This window comes from Humulus lupulus, chromosome 9 (assembly GCF_963169125.1).
Source record: "Humulus lupulus chromosome 9, drHumLupu1.1, whole genome shotgun sequence".
Lineage (NCBI taxonomy): Eukaryota > Viridiplantae > Streptophyta > Magnoliopsida > Rosales > Cannabaceae > Humulus > Humulus lupulus.
The window spans coordinates 18,250,759-18,273,958 of NC_084801.1; the positions used below are offsets into that span (position 1 = coordinate 18,250,759).

A 23,200-nucleotide genomic window follows, 5' to 3' on the forward strand; every position below is an offset into this window, starting at 1 on the left:
CATGGAGAGTATCTCCCGACATTAAGTATTTTGTCTTTTACCAATCCACCAATTCTATATTCAATTTACAAATCAATATTTGTCTTTTTCTAAACTACACATGCAATCTCCAAATTTATAATAATTGAAAATACAAAGCTTTATTATATAGTGGAGATGCCACCAATGTTAGAAGATAGAACCGTTATATATATAAATAGCCATTAATCACTATATATATTTATATAATTGGCGTCTTTTTATCTTTTTCCAAATAAAATTTTAATGAGAATGGCTAATCGTGCCCTAAGCCAAAAGGGAATACTGATATAGGTGCAATTTTGTATCAGATCTCACATTAACGGGTAATAAGCATTATGAAATATCGAACTCTACATATTTGAATCTAACAGGTAATAAGTATTACGAGGTATCGAACTCTAGGCCGGTGCATGGTTTAGTTTACGTAAGCCGTGACGTTATATATTGTCTTCTCGTTAGCATAGTCTTTTCTCTATGTTTTATTGGGTCGTTTAGTTTATGCAAAGTCTTCTCGTCTCTGTATTAGTGTATCTTATTATAGTACTATCCATGCGTGTGACTTGTGAGGTCTGCAGTGAACTCTTTTCATTTGAACTGAAAGACATAACTAAAACGTAAGGAACCCATATCTAGAAAGGTACGGTTATTATTGATTATTGATTCTTGGTTCTGTTTCTATCAGTTTTCACCGTTTGGATGCTGAGAATTATGTTGGGAAAATTTAAAATATTTTGAGGGTACTACTTTTCCCGCTTAACTGTTTCTGGGTCTTTGGTTTTTGGAGCTGAAGTGTGCGTACTTGAATTGATGACCCGCAGTATTTTCTTTCTATTTGTTTTAATTTCTCTGAAACCCAGTTGAAAGCATATGTTTTTTTTTTCTTTTCATTTTTGTTCTGTTTTTCTGATTAGTTTCTCTTTTTCTCTATATGTTGAATAGTTTGATTACAAAATCTTATTAGTGGAAATGTGGAATTGGGTCTGAGAGTATAGTTTCAAATTTATATTGTAGGAAGTGCATTATGTGGAAGAACACATAGTGATTAGCAAGCATAAGTGAAGTTTGCAAGAGGAGCAAATATGGGTTTTGAGCCACTAAGTTGGTACTGTCAGCCAGAATCTTATGGGTTTTGGGGAAGACTAGTAGACAGTGCTTTTGGTTCGTATACACCTTGTGCAATTGACTCTCTGGTGGTCTCCTTTACTCATTTGGTTCTTCTGGGCCTCTGCTTGTATCGAATATGGCTAATCAAGAACAATTCCAAAGCACAAAGGTTTCGTTTGAGGTCAAATTACTACAATTACCTGTTGGGTTTGCTGGCTGCATATAGCACTGCTAATCCATTACTACGATGGGTGATGGATATTTCACTTTTTAATCTGGATGGTAAGACTGATCTGGCTCCTTTTGAGGTGGGTTTTCAGTCATCTTGGTGAATTATTTCGTCTTATATATAAGAATGTACTTCAAATTCTGAGTTGTTAGCCTACAATCACTTTTGGAAGTTTGGAAGAGTGAAATTTAAATTTTGGTAGTTGATTATATATCACACTGAGACTAATGTGGATAGCTAACACTTGCAATCTTACTTACAACACTTGCAATCTAACTTACTCTTTTTTCACAGATAACATCTTTGATTATCGAACTTCTTGCTTGGGGCTCCTTGTTGGTTATGGTTGGACTGGAAACTAAAGTTTACATTCGTGAATTCCGGTGGTATGTGAGATTTGGAGTCATTTATGTGTTGGTAGCAGATGCTGTGGTCGTCAACCTTATCTTTTCAGTTAGGGATTACTACAGTGGGTTAGTTCTTCTCCCATTCATGGAATAAATTACTTTCAGCGCAATGTGTGTGCGTTTTAAAAATATATAGTTTGCACCCAAGAGGGGTAGCTCAAATGGTCAGGCATGTGAGTTGATCGAGTCCCTCTTGAGTACCTACACAACGATGCTATAGTTTCATGGACCCCAAATATTGTAGGGTAGGCGAGAGCCTAGTTAAAAAAATATTTTTATGTATATTATATCTATATATTCATTGTTTTCCATTTTTATTTCACTCCAAGCATATGCAAGCCAGCGTGAGCAATAAATAATACTGTTATCTGCACTAAGTATCTTATCAATTGTTTTCTTGCTTTTTTGTTGCCTTGAGCTGTTATACAACAGCCACTGATGAAATTGGAAGCACTAATTATTTTCTAGAGAATCCCTTTTTATGTATATAAGATAAAATACATGATTATAGCTGCTTTATCTTTACTCTTGCAGATATGCAATATATCTCTACATAAGCACAGTTCTTGTTCAGGTTTGTTCCCTCTTCCTTTATATGGCAAAGAATTGGCTTATTCACGAACTTGTCTATGTCTAGATTGTTTATCTATCAATATTCTAAGTGATGTTCAAACTGAGTTGTCTTTTGCCACACCCACACCTTTAAATTCTTCAGGTTCTGAACCCAGGTTCCTGAAGTAATCATATGGTAATTGCTTTGATGTATCAATCTTATTTAAGTGATAAAATGGAAGTACACCATAAACTTACAATGATAGTCTATGAGATGAAACCTCAATGTGGTGATGGAAATTTTCTTGAGTCAAGGACATGAATGGTGTACCTTGCCTTGATAGGCCAACACATGACAAAGTGATTATTTGTCAGGCAAATTTTTATCAAGAATGTCACCAGTTTTGGATTCAAAGGCATGTAAAGTGGACAATACTGGTTTTGGTTGTAGCACTTTGTGAATCTAAATTGTTTCACCCCCTTAATGGGCAAGGCCAGTCCAAAACCTTATCTTGAATCTACATCATCACTTTCTCAATTTATATCAAGATATTGGCCTCCTCTTCTGAATAGTTAAAATTTTCTTACACATCCTAAATGTTTTCCTTGGGTTATCTTATTTTAACACGTGACTTATCTTTTCATTGATGATCTTTTACAGGTGTTGTTGGGAATTCTTCTTGCCATATATCTTCCTAACTTGGATCCTTATCCTGGTTATGTTGTGATTCAACCTGAATCTCTTGACAATGCTGAATATCAAGCACTACCTGGTAGAGAGAATATTTGTCCTGAGAGGCATGCTAATTTTTTTTCCAGTAAGTAATTGAAGCTTGTCAATGCTGATATCAGTAGTTTCAGAAATTTAAAATGCCTCTTCAAATTACCTCTTAACAGAGCATGCATGAATTTGATATACACAGACTCTAGATTTTTGTGTGATAGTTCCATATTAATTCTCTGTTCATTTACGACATGCATATACACACATCTATTAATAATCGAACAAGTCAGTACAGTTATAGAATGGATAAATATTGTAATTTTTTATGATCCCATATTTCTATAATCCCTCATTGTTTTGTTGAATATCTCCAGAATAGCCTAAGCAGAAGATATTACATATATTCTAGCAGTCTCTTTTCTATTATAATTTTTCTATAGATTTTAACATTGGATAAAGATTCATATGATGTCCCCTGTATTAAAGTAGTCATTCGCAGTAAGAAAATGCTTATAGTATCCTATCTTTCCTTTCATGTTGTAAATGCTAGAAGCTTCATGTCATTTGCCACTGAACTTACCCTTTATCTTTTTTACTAATATTAGACCACGCTACTGCAGGAATATATTTCGGATGGATAACTCCACTCATGCAGAAAGGCTATAGAAAACCAATCACTGAAAAAGATGTCTGGAAGTTAGACTCATGGGATCAAACTGAGACTTTGATTGAAAAGTTGGCTTCACCTTATCTTCTTTAAATTTGTTAATTTGTTTTCTCATTAACAATATCATTATATGAATTATGCTTTTCATTTTTCAGGTTTCAGAGATGTTGGGTTGAAGAATCTCAAAGGACCAAACCGTGGCTTTTAAGAGCACTGAATCGTAGTCTTGGAGGAAGGTATTGACCTGCAATTTTCATAATGTTTTGTTTTCCAAGACTTTGTTAAAAGGTCAATTCCTAGCAGTAGTTTTTTTTTTTTCTTTGAACTTACCAAGAGATAATAATTTTATTTCCATCTAATTTCATTTGCTTCTTGAAAAAATGTCATACGTAGGTTTTGGTATGGAGCCCTATATAAGGTAAAGAGCTTATTCACTGCTGTTCTTTCTTGTTATTCTTCCTAGGACTTTTTAATTTTTCTTTTCATTTCTGGTGCAAGTTATCTCTTGATTGTTAAGGCCTTCTTTAGTAAATTCTGAAAAATTCTCTTTTTTTTTTTTTTTTTTTTTAATTAGCACTCAATCTCATCTTCTACCCACATTAATTTATTTTTTTATAATGAACTTTACAGATACATTTTGGAATTTCTATGTTCCAATGAGTAGATAGTGTTTTGAAAATGGAACTATGTAAAGTGAAATCAAATATAAAAAACGAAGATTTCAAGCTTTAAGATTATGTTGTATATGTCCATGTTCTAAGCTGTCAGCTTGTTATTCTCAAGGTCACAATAACATTTCAGAGTAAAGTGCATTGAATATAAATATATATTTCTATAAATTTTGGCACTATCCCAAAAGTGTTCTCACAAGTTCTTGAGAATTGCAATTTCTACTTTTTAACACAAGAAACACTACATTTTTTTAAATTAGAAAGAATGTTTTGATGATTAAAACTTTACTAAAATCCGTCAAAAACAATGTTCTCATGTTTGATGACTCAAGATGCTTATTAATCTTGCACTGAACTCCTTGTAGATTGTCTATGACCTATCTCAGTTTGTGGGGCCCGTTGTTTTGAGTCAGCTCTTACAGGTTAGTTCCTTTCTTGGCAAAAGTCTAAAAACTTTCCTTCCATATTGTAGCTCCCAACAGAGGTCTTTTCCTTTTAAATTTCTTTTGCATATCTTTTTCTTCTGCTCTTAAAGTAAATTACTTAATTTCTTATAAAAAATGTAAAAAATAATAAAAGGAGAAAAAAATGGCATCTTTATTTTATGTTAATAATGTTAAAATCAGAAGCTTCTAATTTTGAAAGATGAGAATATACTAACTTGGCCATGTTTATTAATCTTCCCAAATTCTAAATACTTCATATGGTTTAAAGATGATTTGAGCACTAATACCATTGTTATTAGCCCAAGTTTGCAGCGAGAAAAGATTATGGTTGGAATCTGAAGCTAATGATTTTTGACATTTTTACTGCAATAACGAGAAAGATTTAGTATGTTCATTATAGAAGCTATATATTCGACATAGCAACAATAAATTAGCTCAATGTGAAATGAAACCTGTTTCAATCCACTTTTACCATTAAATTTGTTTTATGCATTGTAGAGTGTAGTTTTTGAATTTGAATCATGGACTTTCTTTTTATCTTGTTACGATCTGCAGTCCATGCAACGAGGCGATCCAGCTTGGGTTGGTTATATATATGCCTTCTTAATCTTTTCTGGAGTGGTATGGCTTCTATCTTTCAAGAACTCAAATAAAGTAATGTGCTTTCTGCTTAAAATTGTAACACTTTTGTACAGAACTAATGGCAAGTTGAAATCTTAATATTTAAATCACTTTTATGGACTACAAGGAGATTATTGGAATGAATCAAGTTGTAGTGTGAGATAGAAGTTATTTAGGACAGATATAAATTTTCAATTCATTAATATATTTATTATGGCAGCCAACATGGTTCGACAAGTTTTTGTATATGATTAACTTTTGTATGAATTTCTTGAAAAGTTTGTGTATACACTTGAAAGACAATTATATGTAATTGCAAAATTGCAAAATTTAATATCTGATTTCCTAAGTCATGCACTCATGAGAACTTATACTTCAATTTGATGTTTTCTTAGATATTAAATGCTTTTCTCCCCCTCTATAGCAAAGTTTTATTGCTTATTCTTTGGAAAACCGACATAGATGTTCCTTTAATATCTTTAGATTTCTGACTTCCTTGTGTTTTAATTCATGGAAGAAAAAAAGAATACAAAGAAAATAGAGTTGCTGATTGTGTTCATTTTAAGAATTAAATGATCTTTTTAATCAGATTAGAAAAAGTAAATTCGCAAAGATTAACTTGTTTATTGACTAGTTGATTTGATTTTTTTTTCAGTCAATTGGGGTATTGACCGAATCTCAATATTTCCAGAATGTTATGCGCGTTGGTTTCCGGCTGAGATCAACTTTGGTAAAGTCCTCTTTTATGTTAATACTGTGAATTATGTTATAGTGTCTAATTTTGTCAACTTTTTAGGTGGCTGCTATATTTAGAAAATCATTACGATTGACTCATGAGAGTCGCAAGAGTTTCTCTACAGGAAAGATAACAAATATGATTACCACAGATGCTAATTCACTTCAGGTAAATATGATTCAGATTTGTGTACTTTGATTAATTAAATATCATTAACAACAAGTAGTGTTGTTTTGTTTAGGAAAAAATCAAATAAAACTTATATTCTTTGCTTTCTTTCTCAATGAAGAAACTTAATGATATTTTTTCTCATCATGGTTTACATAATTTCAAAGACATTTGTTTTCATTGATGTTTTGGAAGGAAAAATATGATCCTTAAGTACTTTTTCTTCCAAATTATCAGTGTATATATAAATGTATATATATTATATATGTAGGAAAGAAATTCCATTTTTGTAAGGATAAGAGTTGGATGTGGCTTCTTTATGGAAGAAAAATAATTTTTTCTCTTTTCTTTGGGGGCGTCAATGGCAGAAAAAAAAGGGAACACCCTTCCCCTTCTTCCTTTTTTTTTACTCCATTGTCAATTGATAATTGTTTTATTTCTTACTGAAAAATAGTGCACTATTTGTTTGGTTCAAAATTACCAACCCAAAGTGGTACACTTTTTTTTTTCTAGCACAAAAAATTCAGTGAAACTTCCACATGTAACCTACTTATCACACTTATTTGCAGGAAAAAAAAAGGAAAGAAAGATGGAGAGAAAATTAAGTACCTCATTATGTGAAATATGTTTTTGTCATTCTTGAGCTCTTATGCACTATGCTATACTTTCAAAGATAATTCATGGCATACCATCAAATACTTTGTTTTTTTTTTGAAAAAGAGAGGAAGACCACATGTACATAAGTGGTCTACTCTCACAATGTATTAATACCCTCACTTGTGGCGGAGGAATACCATGATTACAACAAACAGAACAGCACAAAACCGAAACAACAAAGGACCAAATATAAAAACAAAACCTCTAAGCCAAATCACAACAAATCATTACAGAAATAAGCTCCAATCTCTAGGAAACAAGAGAAAGGAACCTCTTTGAAACCCTTAACTTCGTTTAACCACAACACAACCCATCTATATCACTACTCTGATCCTCAAAAATCCTTATATTCCTCTCCAACCAAACACTCCACCAAACTGCGGCCACCGCGGTTGTCCACAAAATTTGGCTTTCCTTATTTCTACTGACATAAAATAGCAGTAGCTCTGTGTAAGAATGCGATATTGCCCTAAACTCATCAAGGAGTCTATACCACAATTTTAAAACAAACGCACAATGGAGGGAAAGGTGGCTGACATTTTCACTAGCCTTCCGACACAAGACACCAGCCCGGAGAGATGGACACAAACAACTTCCTCTTTTGAAGCACTTCATGCACATTAAGCCTCCCCCACAACAACCACCATAAAAACATTCTGACCTTTGGTGGGGCATGAACCTTCCAAAGAATTTTCGACCAACAAGGTGACGAAAAAGTGTCATAATCTCTAAGAGCATTAAAGGCTGATTTACAAGAAAACATCCCTGAGGAATCCTCTTTCCAAATCCTACAGTCCTCAAGCACTTGATAGAGTGGGCCTGTGTTTGGAATATTTAAGAGACTAACCAAATCTGTTAGTTCTCTATCTCTGAGATTCCTGTGAAAATGTAGATTCTAATTCACTGGATTAGAGTATTTTGATACACTACAGTAGTGTATCTCACGAAACCAGAAGACACCCGACACAAGACACCAGCCCGAAGGATACTTCATTGGTGGTGGCCATTGTGAAAGAAGAGACCTGAAGCTGAAGCACTTAGGATGCAACGACAAGAAAGAGAAAAAAAAATCAAATAACGTGCCAATCAACTTGATTTCAAAATACCACAAATTTCAAACAATCGTGCCAAACAGAAAGAAAGGAGACTCGGAACAAAAGAACGTTAGCCAAGAACTTGTTAGAGAGAATGGGAACCAGGTGTTGCCGGAGAAGAAGGGAACCGGAGGAGCCACCGGACCTGGGCTGAGTAGCGACCACCAGAGAAGGAGGGTTGGCCGATGCCGAGAAACGACGGGAGCAGCGACCACTGGAACTCGTCTGGACAAAGGTGCACCTAGAAAGAGAAGTTGCCTGGACAGATTGATGGCCGAACTTGTAGAGGAGTCTGCCGGAGAAGACGAAGTGCGGCCGCCGGAAAAAAAATTGAGCCTTAGGGCTCTGATACCATAAAGAATTTGTAAGAAGAAAGTGTTTTTCTTATTTTTGTATATGTAATCGGCAAACTCAAGCCTATTTATATAGTTTACACACCTAAACCTCTTAATTAAAGAATAAACAACAAATCACAAAGATAGCTAAATCATCCAAATAAGGAAACTACTAATTTACAGCTACAATCAAATCATGGGATGATTTGATTTTCTCTTTTCTGTCAACAAAACTCTCAATAAGTTGTGTGATATAAATAATGTTACACAACTACATTGATGTTTGAAAGATGTCGTTTGTATACATTTTTGCTCTGGATGGATGAGTGAGGAGGCTTGGGGCCACAGGCCATTAATCGAATTATAACTATGCTATGTTTGACATTTTTCAGCAAATATGCCAACAACTTCATGGGTTATGGTCATCTCCATTTCGTATTATCATAGCTCTGGTTCTTCTTTACCAGCAATTAGGAGTTGCATCTCTTGTTGGGGTGCTAATGCTAGTTCTCATGCTCCCGGTTCAGGTAGATACACTTTCTGTTGTTTCATTGCTACCTTGCTGATCTTTGAAAGTGTCTTTAGTTTCTTCATCCAAATAGTGAAAGCTATAGTTTAATTACAACTCAATTCAGCATCAATGGCTGTGTATTTAATTTGGTTTGATGTTTTTTTGTTAAACATGCACATTTTTTTCAGCATTCTCCCTTTTAAATCTTGGTACTATTATTTTCTTTACGAGAAACCAGACAATTATACTTTCCAAAATGAGAAATCTCACCAAAGAAGGATTACTGCGCACTGACAAGAGAGTTGGCCTCATGAATGAAATTCTTTCGGCCATGGATATTGTGAAGTATAGTCTTCTTTTTGAGGATTTTATTTTATTTTTGTTATAAAGCTTCATAATATCAGTGCTAACTGCTCTGACACTGCTGAAAATGTTCCAGATGCTATGCATGGGAAAGAAGCTTCCAGACTCGTGTTCAAGATATGCGAAATGATGAGTTATCATGGTTCCGTAAAGCTCAATTACTATCTGCTGTATGTGTGAAATCTAGTATTGGCATTTAATATATATTTTTTTCTTAAGGCCAATTTTTTTTTTTATGTTTAGTTGTTGATGGTAGTTGAAACATATATATGGTTAGAAAGGATATTTAGGGCAACTGGAAATGTGTAGTAATGACTAAGTGCTTTTATTACTGCACATTGTTTTTCAAATTTGACTACATACTCTAACTAGTAATATCATCCCACCCCCCAATTACATGTGGTAACATGATGCTACTAACAGAATTTCACTCTTCACCCTATTATGCACAAGATTAAGTAGAGATTAAAAGACCTTATATAATATTTACTTGTGCTATGATTTATTCCTATTGTTGATGTTTTCTTTTTCAAGTCTTTGCGACTCTTAAAAGGGTATTCTATGACATTGTTTAATCATGTGATTGGATTATTCGCACACACGTCATATGCATACTTTTAATTTTATATTGCAAAATCAATTATAATCATAACAATGGATCAAGATGACTAATATGTCATATCGTGACTTATTAATGATATAGAACTAAAGAAATTGGAATTTGAGTCTGGGACTATAGCACCGATACATGTACGGTGTACCATGTGTCCCTCTTTCATAACTGTACTTTTATTTAGTAGTTTCTTTTTGTTGCAGTTTAATAGCTTTATACTAAACAGCATCCCAGTTGTTGTAACGGTGGTATCATTTGGAATTTTTACGTTGCTTGGAGGGGATTTGACTCCTGCAAGGGCATTCACATCACTGTCACTCTTTGCAGTGCTGCGATTTCCATTGAGCATGCTGCCTAATCTATTAAGTCAGGTATTTCTTCTAATAATGTCTTTTTTTCCGTATTTAGTAGCATCACCACATAAATACTTTTTCCTATCTTTCCATTTTGTAACTTGATGTCTAATAAGGTAAACTAGTAGTATAATCTAGTATTAATCTTTTGAGGTTTGCTATGCATGATCACTTTCTATTTTGTGTTCATTGGTGATTGAATAAAATATGCATTTTAAGACCTTTTATTGTATACCTTTATTAATATTTAAAACTAGTTCTGTTTTATATTATGATTAGACTCTGCTTTGACAGGTCGTGAATGCGAATATATCATTACAACGTTTGGAGGAGCTGCTTTTAGCTGAAGAGAGAACTCTACAACCAAACCCTCCTCTTCAACCAGGGCTTTCAGCCATCTCAATTAAGGATGGATACTTTTCATGGGATGCAAAGGTAAACTTTTCAACATCCATGCTTTTAAGATTTTCAAATATGAAGTCAAAATTAGAGGACTGTTATGCCTATAATGTGGTTTATCAAACAATGCTACCTACTAATTTGGTAGGAAAGTTTCTTTGAAGGAATAATAGGCTTCTTCAATGTGAGCCTTATAGCTTTCTTAACCTTTATCAATACCTCCCCACAACCTTGCTTGAGCATAATGTTTATTATGAAAATAATGACCACATTTGGAAACGCCTTGTAAATCTGTCGGCTAGTGCTGCGATGAACTTTAAAATGCTGCTATTGCCACTCTTGACAACCAAGGCTCAAGTCTCATATACTGATAGCTAGTTTAGGAAATTCCTCAAGATGTAGACAATATGCTAAATTTTCTAATGCTATTAGTCATGTGCATAATGTTTCTTTAATTATGATTCCTTCCAATTGAAATGATGGTAAAGATTTTTCCCATTTTCAGGCAGATAAACCAACCTTATCAAATATTAATTTGGATATACCAGTTGGTGGCTTAGTTGCTATTGTTGGTGGAACTGGAGAAGGAAAGACATCACTCATTTCAGCTATGCTAGGCGAAATACCTTCTGTGTCAAATACACATATTGTATTGAGAGGAAGTGTTGCTTATGTTCCTCAAATTTCATGGATTTTCAATGCAACTGTGAGTTGAGTTTTGAAATTTCTAGTTTAGATGAGCCCTCTATTATGTGCATATTTCCATTTTTTGAATTCTCTGGCTTTTGGTTGGAAAAACTCATCTTTAACCATTATGTGTGCTAATTTTTATGATGTTCTTCCAGGTACGCGAAAACATATTGTTTGGATCTGAATTTGAACCTGCAAGATATTGGAAGGCTATTGATGTAACTGAATTACATCATGATCTGGATATACTTCCAGTTGAGTGAACTTATGAGTTTATATAATAGCTTGCTCATTTATATGAAATTCCAGTCAATGACTAAATATTATAATTTCCTTGTTTATTTTTAAGGGTCGTGATCTAACAGAGATAGGTGAGCGGGGTGTGAATATCAGTGGTGGACAAAAGCAGAGAATTTCAATGGCTAGAGCTGTATATTCCATGGCAGATTTATACATATTTGATGACCCTTTAAGTGCTCTAGATGCTCGTGTTGCTAGACAGGTATTTGTGTATTGATAAACATAAAGCTGAGGTTTACTGTTTAACTCTTAGTGTCTTACTGATGTTGCATTTCCAATTGTGTTTAAATGAAGCGTCACATGTAAGTGGTGGAGTTTTCAGCCTCTCTTTCTTTTCTTTTGACATCACACTGGTCTTTGATGTGAAATCTGTAGATAGAAGAAAGACAGAAAGAAAGAAAGGTCAACACAGAAAAAGAAATAAAGAGAGAATAAATGATGAATGAGGGACAACAAAAAAATTATGCTCTTTAGAATATCTAGCTTTTTACAGATGTGCAATCCTAATTCAACTGGGAAACTCAGGAAAATGATCTAGATATTAAAAGAGGAGCAAACAAATTCAAATAATATACAAGTGTTAGGCCAATCACCTGTAAAGGTGGATAATGTCGCTTTCCTAATAATCATAATTATCTATTTTCTCATACTACATTAGTATGATTACTGCAAAATGTTACATAAATAATTTAAAGTTTGTGTTTACAAATTAAAGAAAATTATTATGTGATTGACAGACCAACTGTAAGTGTCTCATGTCAAAAAGAAGACCTAGACACATTAATACACTTATAAAGACCATGGGCCACTCCACTCTTTGCCAATTGGTTTTCGGTTAAAACCCATGAATCTTAACACCGACAACCAAAGTTTTAGTCTTTTATTTTGTATTATCCCTTATGAAACTTTGTAAAGCACTGACTTTCTTTTCTTCATTTCTGTTACTTGTGCTCATTATATCTTCTTACAATTTTTAAGGTTCTTAATACTGATACTGAAGTGGTCTGTTTTATTGTCATAATTTATCTAAGCCGTTATATTTGTAATCATGTAAGTCCACTTCATCTCCAGGTATTTAACAACTGTATCAAACAAGAGTTACAAGGGAAAACTAGGCTACTTGTCACAAACCAGCTACACTTTCTTCCTCAAGTTGATAGAATTATTCTAGTATCTGATGGTATGGTTGCAGAGCAGGGAACCTATGAGGAGTTAACTAAAAATGGAAAATTGTTCCAGAAACTAATGGAAAATGCAGGGAAAATGGGAGAAAATCTAGAAGAAAATATGGACACTGGAAGTTTCCAAAAAAGTTTGATACCAGCTTCTAATGGGGAGGTAAATGATTCTTCTATAGATGAAATCAATGCAAAGAGAGGGAAATTGAGGAAGTCTGTTCTAATTAAGCAAGAGGAACGAGAAACAGGTGTTGTTAGTTGGAATGTCTTGATGAGGTAACATGGTGTTTAATCTAAGAAATGTTTGAAAATCGTTATGTTATTTTATTATGTTCATACAAAATTTCAGCTGCTCCTTCTTCTATCCTCAAGTGTTAAAGTTATCACGTCCTTAAAGTTAGTGCATACCAACCTCAAACCTAGAACATTACCAAAATTAAATTTTACAAATTTATATAAATTTTGCAATGTGATTCTGTTTCCTATATAACCAGTGTGGCTAATTATGACATCTTGAAAATTTAGTTATTCATTTTGGTCCTATTTTCAGGTACAAAAATGCTCTAGGAGGCATGTGGGTGGTCCTTGTTCTCTTAATTTGCTATTTATTGACAGAAGTTCTTCGAGTTTCAAGTAGCACGTGGCTAAGTTTTTGGACAGATCAAAGCAAATCAACAAGTTATAAACCTGGATTATACATCCTCATATACGCACTTCTTTCATTTGGGCAGGTGTGTGACATTGATTTAAATTGGCAATTATGTTTTTTTTTTACAATTCAGTTCATTCTCTCGTTTGCGCTTGTCATTCACCAATGTTTTGCATTTTCAGTTGTTTAAATGGTTTTGAAGTTTAACTATTTTCAACATGCCTTGATAGATTTTTAAGTACCACATGGAATTCACAATTATATAAGAAATTTCTACAATATTGTATATTATATTTTCTATTCATTGGAAGTAATTCTTTTTGGTATGCTGTCAGTACAAAAGTAGAAAGAAAATTCACGATTTAATTGCTGACTCCTGTGTTTGATTCAGGTTTCTGTGACATTGGCAAATTCTTTTTGGTTAATCGTGTCTAGTCTTCATGCGGCCAAAAGATTGCACGACACCATGTTACATGCAATATTGAGAGCTCCAATGGTTTTCTTCCACACTAATCCAACTGGACGGATAATCAACAGGTTTGCAAAGGATCTGGGTGATGTAGATAGAAATGTTGCAAATTTAATGAATGCGTTTCTGGGCCAGGTGTGGCAGCTTCTTTCAACTTTTGTGCTGATAGGAATTGTGAGCACAATATCCCTATGGGCCATCATGCCACTTATGATCTTGTTCTATATGGCCTATTTATACTATCAGGTATGCTTAATTGTCTGCTGTTTTTTTTCCAAATTCATACACAAATAATTTTTTTTTACAATATCAATATATATGTGTATATAGATATAAAAGTATAATGAAGCCTACAATGTCAAACACTATTCAGTCGTACAAGATTATATAGAGGTATTTGTGTGTCTCAATGTAATCTTTTCTCTTAGTCTAGTTGAAATACAGCAACACAAATACCATAGAAATGGAGGTAGAAGAAACCCATCACCTAACCATAATGATAACAAGTATGCAATGGTTCAGTAGTAGAGCTTCGGGTTCTAAAACCAGTCTTGATGCTACTAAAGCAGTGGCTACCACTATTTATCTAAAAGATTGTGCAAAGAATTATATTTATGCAAATTTGGGATTAACCAATATGAAATGAAATATGTCTTTTGTTAACCATACTGTTGGACTGTATTTCTCAATTTTTTTTAATCATATGCATACAGAGCACAGCTCGTGAAGTGAAACGCATGGATTCCATTACAAGATCTCCTGTTTATGCACAATTTGGAGAAGCACTAAATGGATTGTCAACTATTCGCGCATACAAGGCATATGATCGGATGGCCAACATAAATGGGAAGTCTATGGACAATAATATCAGATTCACTCTTGCAAACTTCAGTTCAAATCGTTGGCTTTCCATAAGATTGGAAACATTAGGAGGTATCATGATCTGGTTGATCGCAAGCTTTGCTGTTCTGCAGAATGGGAGAGCTGAAAATCAAGAAGAGTATGCATCAACAATGGGTCTACTTCTCAGTTACACTCTAAATATCACAACTCTTCTCAGTGGCGTACTAAGACAAGCAAGTAGAGCTGAAAATAGTTTAAATGCTGTGGAGCGTGTTGGCACATATATTGATTTGCCTTCTGAGGCTCCAGAAATAATTGAAAGCAATCGACCCCCTCCAGGGTGGCCCTCTTCTGGATCTATTAAGTTTGAGAGTGTTGTTATGCGTTATAGGCCTGGACTTCCTCCAGTTTTGCATGGATTGTCCTTTACAATTTCTCCAACAGAAAAGCTTGGAATAGTTGGAAGAACTGGTGCAGGAAAATCTAGCATGCTTAATGTATTGTTTCGGATAGTTGAAATGGAAAAAGGAAGAATCTTGATTGATGGTTGTGATATTTGTAAGCTTGGACTGACAGATTTGCGAAAAATTCTCAGTATCATACCACAGTCACCCATCCTTTTCTCAGGTATGCAATGTAGAAACAAATTATCACCAATTTGATCTATAACTGGAGTGTTTTCAATCTTGTGCTTTTATCCTAAATGTGTTGTTATGTTTATACACCTGGGATGTAGAATTTTTGCATTTTATTATTATTATTATTTTTAAAAAAAAGAACCTTCAAAATGGTTGAAAACTTGTCATTCTAATGATAAATTCATATTTCCAGGAACGGTGAGATTTAATCTTGATCCATTTTGTGAGCATAATGATGCTGATCTTTGGGAGGCGTTAGAGAGAGCGCATCTTAAGGATGTTATTAGAAGAAACCCTTTCGGTCTGGATGCCGAGGTTAACCCTACACATACCCTAATTTACAATGATGATGCTTGCACACCCCGTGCTTTACACAATAATTTTACCCTTTTTTTTTTCCACATTCAAGATAATTGCAGTGTTATGTTGGAAGTTTTTTCTTTCACTTCTGTGGACTGATGAAAATGCCTCAAACGGTCGAAGTATAGTTTTTAAATTGTTTTGTTCATGTAGCAAAGCTATTTTTCCTCACATAGTTTAAATGCTTAACAAGAATAAATGTGATAGCCACATGGCGTGTTTAAATTTGAATGCAGTAGCTTGTGGTTGATCACATTGTGAGTCATTAGTCATTCATTTGTTGCTTATGAAATATTTTTGTGCTCAATACCTTATTGTCTAAGAAGAGAGAGATGAAAGTTGTTAAATGGAATGGATGGTAACCTGTCTTCCTCTACTCGTGTCTAGGTGCTTGAAGGAGGGGAGAATTTCAGTGTAGGACAAAGGCAATTAATAAGTCTTGCCAGGGCATTGTTACGAAGATCAAAGATACTTGTTCTTGATGAAGCAACATCAGCTGTTGATGTTAGCACTGATGCTCTTATCCAGAAAACAATTCGTGAAGAATTCAAGTCCTGCACTATGTTAATTATTGCTCACAGATTAAATACCATAATTGATTGTGATCGGATTCTTGTTCTTGATGCTGGGCAGGTACATTCCTCAAACTTCACTATTTTCTTATTGTAAAGTTCGTTTTTTTAGTAGCCAAAATATAATGCCTGCACCTCCACAAAAATCATCACTCCTGCAAGAGATTATGTTTGTACAAGTAAATCATTTTCTAACAGACGATTCTCAATCTTGCCTTCCAGGTTCTTGAGTATGATTCCCCAGAAAACCTGTTATCAAACAAAGAAAGTGCATTCTCTAGAATGGTTCAAAGTACAGGCCCTGCAAATGCTGACTACTTGCGTAGCTTAGTATTAGGAGAAAAACAGAACGTGACAGGAAGGGAAGAGCATAGGCAGTTGATCAACCAGAGGAGATGGTTAGCCTCCTCCCAATGGAGTGCTGCAGCTCAGCACGCTCTAACTGTTTCTCTCACCGCTTCACAGAATGATCTTCAACAGTCTGATATTGCAGATAGGGGTAATATCCTCTTGAAAACAAAGGATGCAGTCATTACACTGCAAGGAGTTCTGGAGGGGAAATATGACCTAGACATAGATGAAACACTAAACCGTTTCGAGGTTCCAAGAGATAATTGGTGGTCAGCACTTTACAGAATAATTGAAGGTACATATCTAATTATACTGCAACCACAATCCATGAAACAACACGTAACATTTAAAACAAAACATTAAAAAAATTCCCCAATTCTTTCAGTAATGCCTCTCTATTTATCTTGATTTCGGACCGACTGATGTTAAGAGAGCTATTTTCCCTTGAAATTTATTAGTGTCAAATCAATTCTCTCTTGGCTTTTGTTTATGTTCTCATCAAGTTCTTGTTTTTCTCTTAGTTTTCTTCACAAAAGCTTGGTTCCATTTCATTGAGCATCAAATAGTAGCAAAAGAAAAAAAAAAACAAAAAAGCTTCTAAAACTTTATTTTCCCTTTAGAACTTTCCTAGTGAAGTTGTAAATTTTATATGAAAGTCTTCATACTTAAGAGAATTATGGTTTTAATTAAACTCTGTCTCATCAAACATTGGCCTTTATGTTTCAGGTCTTGCGGTGATGAGCAGGCTCTCTCAGAGTAGATCTCGTAGTAGATATCAGCGATTTGAAAATGATTTTGAAGACACATCCTTAGACTGGGACCAACCTGAAATATAGGGTCCACAGTTGAACCAAAACCACGTTTTTCTTGTAGATTGCTTAGCCCCGTTTATCTTCGGCGCAAGAGTGCTCAGTCGATGAGCTATTATGCACTCTTTCAAAGGTGGCTGCTTCTAGCTCTTTTTAAATATATATATTTATAAATCTTAAAGTTCAAAGAAATGAGAATCCCTCAATTCCCAAAAACGACTTTGAGAAAAGGGAAGAGAAATTGAAAGGCAGCTCTCTCTTGTTAGGGAATAAAGAAATTATGTCCAATACCCCAAATTATAATTATCTGAGCATGTTAAACAAGCAAAAGATAATGTTCATCTCAGCTTGAAAGAACAATAAGAGAGAAAGAAAGAAAAAGTCCTTTTTTTATTGGTGATTACATATAATATATATGTAATATTACTAAAAAGAAAAATTAGCCCCCACTACAATAATCTCTGAAAATAAGTAGAGATCCAAACTAACGGCATCAAGAGTATGAATCTGAAATCTTAAGAGTCCTGCTTGTGGATATTTATTTTCGGTTTATTTGTGCATAATTACTAAGGATAAGTTCTTAATATTATGAAAAAACTAGATAATACTCAAAAAATATGTTTTTTTTTTAATATGGGAATTATTTATGGGGTATATATTATTTTTTTTGTTATTTAGTTTAAGCTAAAATTCAAGTTAGATTTTCTGTTTTTTTTTTTTAAAAAAAAAAAACTGGACCCTATGTTTTTTTTCAAATAGTTAAAAAATAACTCCTTAATTTAAAATTTCGTTCAATTGTTTTTTTAATATAAATATTGACGACAAAATTTTTGCCCTTATATACTAGTTTAATTATTTTTAGGACAATAAAACCAAATATATGCATTTGGTTGCATTTGTCTTTGTGATTGACAAGTGATGATGTGGTTGTTAATATCACATTCTAGTTGGTATGCATATTAAAATTGAATTGGGACATAAATGTAATTATCAATAAAGTTTCATTGTTTTTTTTTTAAATATCCAAAATAATTATTAAATTTTATAAAATCAATTTTAATTTATAAAGATTAAAAAAATTAAATAAAATAACAAAAAAATAAGAAAGATTACAAAAATCTAAAAAAAATGAAGAAAAATGAAAAAAAAAATCTTGTGAATAAAACATCCTTTAAAATTAATTCATTTATTAAAAAAAAAAGCTTATCTAAACTCACTTTTTTTTTTAATTGAACTCAAAACCTTTTTTATATATATTTTATTTGGGTGTGTTTGTCTAAAAAAAAGTGATATTTTTCTTATTCAGTTTTTAGGTTCAATTTTAAATAAAAATGAGTTTAATTTAAATTTTTTAAATGAAATAGAGTTTTAAATAACTTTTCTTATTAATGAGATTTTCTAATTTGTACTTCGATTTTTTTCTTTCTAATTTTTTTAGTTTTTCTATGTAGATTTTTATAAATTAAAATCGATTTTATTGAAACATTTCATATATAATTTATAAGACCACTCAATGTCATTACAGAGAAAAAAACTTGGAGAAAATTAGGGGATATTTAGTTGGGAGTAATGGAATGGAAAATGGAAAATATTTCTTTTTTCATTCCTTTGCTTGGTTGTTTTAAAATGAGCATTTTTTACATGTATACAATAAAAGCAAACATCATTCTGACCATAATTAATTAGTTTATTATCATTATATCAAAATTAAAAAGTAATACTAACATTAATTATTTTTATAACTTGATAAAAAGTGAGAATATTATTTTAAATTTTTATATTAAATTACCATTAGCATCTTCAAAAAAATATTCAAAAGTTGAATTTAGTTTTAATGAGTTAATTACAAAAGAAATTGGTTTTTTTCTTACTAATTATGCAAAACTATTCCAAATTTATTTTGTAGGAGCATCACCATATATTAAGAACATTGTTCCAAATCATAACTAACTTAATAGTTTTCAGTTAGAAGACGTTCAGTACAATTAGCTGGCTATATAAGGAGGTGCATTCGGCTGAAAGAAAAAAGCATGGTGTGAGAAAGAGTAATATTCTGAATCAAGAATCAAAAGAGAGAGAGAGAGAAAGAGAGTGTGAGATCAAAGGGTTTTGTAGTTGAGCCAACACTACTGTATGAAAGTGTTAGGCTCAAGGGTGGGGCTAAGTGTTTGAGATTATTCTCCGTTGAAGATTCTTTATTGAAGATCCACTTCTCAACTGTGTTGTACTCTTTGCTACATATTTATTCAATAAAAGGATAGTGTTCAAACTGGATGTAGAGTCAAAGATCACATTGATCTTTGGTCTTGAACCAGTATAATTGTTCTGTGTTGGGTTTATTTCTTTACTTACAATTTTGTTTAGTTTATATGTTCAGATTGATTCTCTTCTAACTTTACAACTTTGTTTTGTGCACAACAAAAGTTTGTCTTATAAGTGCCATTGATTCTGTGATAAGTCCTTAAATATTACAACAATATGGTTTTTTGATCTTGAGTTCATACAGATTTTACAACAGCAACAAAATTTTGCCAATTCAAATTTATGTTGATTCAGATAAACAAAAGAAGAAAAAAATATAGACATTTTAATGCATTCTTAATAAAATTATTGTATCGTTACCCTAAAATTAAAATCATATGAAACAACTTTCGTAAGACTATGACGATATTCTTTTTATGATTATGTTGTAAATTCTATTAATACTTTTCTTTTATAATATATCATAGAGTTTAATTATTTTATAGAAAATTGTGTCGATATTTATTTGAACAAAAAATATTGCACTTTTATTAATAAGAAATAGTTTTTAACAATATAAAATAAATGGATATTTGCAGTAAAAATATTCAATGTTTACATAATGTAGCTGTTGACTAACTTTTTCGCTAACAACTTATTAAAGAAAAGCTTAAAGAAATAGAAATAAAGACACGGAAATTTATGCGGTTCATGTTATAAATTAACCCTAGTTCATGAATCACTTGTATTAGAATGGTAAAAGATTGGAGGTTTCAAGCTTCTATGGAGTTTCAGGCAGGGTTTTGGCAATGCTCTAAATACACAAATTCTGGGATTTGGGATCCTATGCAAAGTGTGTCCTAACCCTATTTATAGATGGTTGGGGGAAATTAATTCCCTAATGATGGGTAATTACAATTATCCTCCGTTATAGAGTATTAGATGAATAATAAATGATACATTCCATAGTTAATGTGCTGGTGGGCCCATGTGTATCTTAGTGGGCCTAATTACGAGGTTTCAGCCCACTAATTTTTGGGTAGCATGTCCCTGACAGTGTCAGGGGTATTTGCACGTTTTCCCATATTAGGCGGCGTCGTGAGACATCATGCTTATCGCTTGTATGGATACGACACCACGATTTGTGCAACAGTGAATGTCAAACAGCTGCTTGTGGACCAAGACCGCTACGCTTGACGCCTAACACTCTACTTCAGGCCTGGAGGAGGAATCTCACAGGCCTGGAGGGCTTGAATGGAGGAGATGTGACTTAAGTAACATTATGCACATGGTTCTTGGGAAGTAGCCTTCCATGAGGACATACTTTTTTGGAGGTGGAGAGCTAGGAATAAAAGGCAAGGCTTTCCTTTCGGGGAGCTCTAGGCAAGCTCTAAGGGGCTTACTCAGCTTCTGTGAAGAATTAAGAACTCTTAATGTATGCCACGTGTCACTTGGTGAAAACACGGACAACATTTGCCCCTCAAGTCTTCACTTGTCCTTGGACAATGAAGACTTAAATTGAGAAGAGTAATCTTGTGGGACATACTCGGGTAGAGACAGTTGGGCTTCCTTGAGGCCTGACACCTTTAAAAAGGTGGCACCACATGTCGACTCCCTATTGTTGGGCCCATTAATCGATGTCATTTAATGATGGGTCTTTTCCATGTCCAAGATGTCTATTGCGTACCCGAGGTGGCCTTTCACGCTGTACCTGAGGCATCATTTTCCAATTTTTTGATCATGTTCTGAAGGGACTGATGAGTGGTTGTGATACTCAGGTAAAAGAAAAAGCATTGGATCAATAATGATGTGAATTTCGAGGACGAAATTCATTTTAAGAGGGGGATAGTTGTAATATCTGTTCAAGCATGTCATGGTATTTGGTAATTTGGTCAACTCGGTAATTTTACCCTTGAAGGGTATTTCCGTAATATAGTAAACAATTAGGGGTATCTTTGTACTTTTATGTGAATACATGTTTATATGTCCATTTGACTATGTTTATGTTTTGAATAGGTTATGTGAGCAATTGTTGAGATTGTGTATGTTTATGAGTAACAACAATAATTCCTTCAAGTTGTATAGGAATAAGTGTCACAAAGTATGTAATTAAGGGCCTTAATATAATATAGAGGACTTTTGGGTCATGGGTTAATTAAGGAAATTGAAAACTATTAGTTTTATGTGAAATTACAAAAATGACATGATCCTAATCATGAGGGGGTTAGAATTAGGGGCAAACTAGTCCCTGGTTTTATGGTGAAAATTTGCATATTAAAATAATATTAGGTTAATTATATCGATGAGTTATTAGTTGTTCTATCGATCGAAGCAGAAGGTCTCTGAAGTAGAAGCTTAAGAAAATTGGAGATCTAGGAATCCATTGGAAGGTAAGACTTGATTCTTTATGGAATTAGATTTAGTTTATCTATTGTTTTGGAAAATTGATCTTGAAATAACAATTAATTATTAGCATTGTTTTTGTAAGGTTTTGATTGAATTATGATGATAGAAACACGTTAGGATTATGGTTTTGGGTATAGGTTGTCTAGAAGTTGAAGGTAGATTTTAGGCTATCTTTTGAATTAAGGCATGAGTTGATGACAATTATGGATTAAATAGGTATGAGAGTGTTGGTTTTGCGATTCTAGAAATATTGTACGTTGAAATCTGTGTTAGGTGATGTTCAAGTTTGAGTTTGGGGGAAAAATAAGGTTGAAATCGTAAGATGCGATTTCTGAGAAATCGTCGAGCGCGATCGTGCCCATGGCCAGCACGACCGCGCTTCTAATCCAGAAAGCCAAAACTTTCTATGAGCGCGACCACGCTACTTACCCAAGATTGGGTATTTTTGCTAGTTAGGTTGTTATGTTTTTAATGGCGTTTTTAATTAGGATTGTTATATAATGGTTATGGGACCCTTAGGAGGACATTTGAAGTAAGAGTTCATGTTAGGGCTCGGTAAGGAAACTTGAAGGGGACAGAATTATTGTTGTTGCTTAGACTTGAGCTGAGAAGAGTGGACACCTGCACGCAGGGTGTACACTCGACGTACTAATATTAGTTTTATTTATATGTCATAAGTATGATTATATTTTAAGTTATGCAAGTTATGTGTATTCATGATATGTATGTGTATGTTGTATGTTTTGTGTGACATGCTTACGGTATGGTAATTTGCATGTTTACGTTACGATAAATTGCATGCTTATGTTATGTTAAAATGCATGCTTACATTTTTGTGCTCAGTTGAACACTTGACCAGAATAGTATTGGTCTATGGCTGGAGTGATTCCGATATGGTATGATATGTTATTCTAGTTATATTTTGATATGATTTATTTTGATTGTGAATATGTTATGTTGTAGTTACATCTTATTTTATGGATAGTTTGTGTATGTTTAGTATTGCTATGAATATAATAGATT

General features: G+C 33.4%; 1 protein-coding gene across 1 annotated transcript; it reads left to right on the forward strand.

Moving 5' to 3' along the window:
* The first annotated feature begins 471 nt into the window (after positions 1-471).
* Positions 472-17,922, forward strand: LOC133802565 (ABC transporter C family member 12-like). The gene is made up of 28 exons (XM_062240902.1): positions 472-658; positions 1,033-1,433; positions 1,649-1,827; positions 2,296-2,335; positions 2,975-3,131; positions 3,658-3,772; positions 3,860-3,940; positions 4,098-4,122; positions 4,741-4,797; positions 5,377-5,442; positions 6,098-6,172; positions 6,239-6,346; positions 8,825-8,959; positions 9,182-9,288; positions 9,383-9,476; positions 10,123-10,290; positions 10,567-10,707; positions 11,177-11,377; positions 11,517-11,615; positions 11,711-11,863; positions 12,733-13,115; positions 13,390-13,570; positions 13,880-14,203; positions 14,671-15,427; positions 15,632-15,753; positions 16,186-16,431; positions 16,593-17,016; positions 17,448-17,922. The coding sequence occupies exons 2-28, from the start codon at positions 1,101-1,103 to the stop codon at positions 17,555-17,557; spliced, it is 4,881 nt and encodes a 1,626-aa protein (XP_062096886.1). The 5' UTR covers positions 472-658; positions 1,033-1,100; the 3' UTR covers positions 17,558-17,922.
* Positions 17,923-23,200: the final 5,278 nt, after the last annotated feature.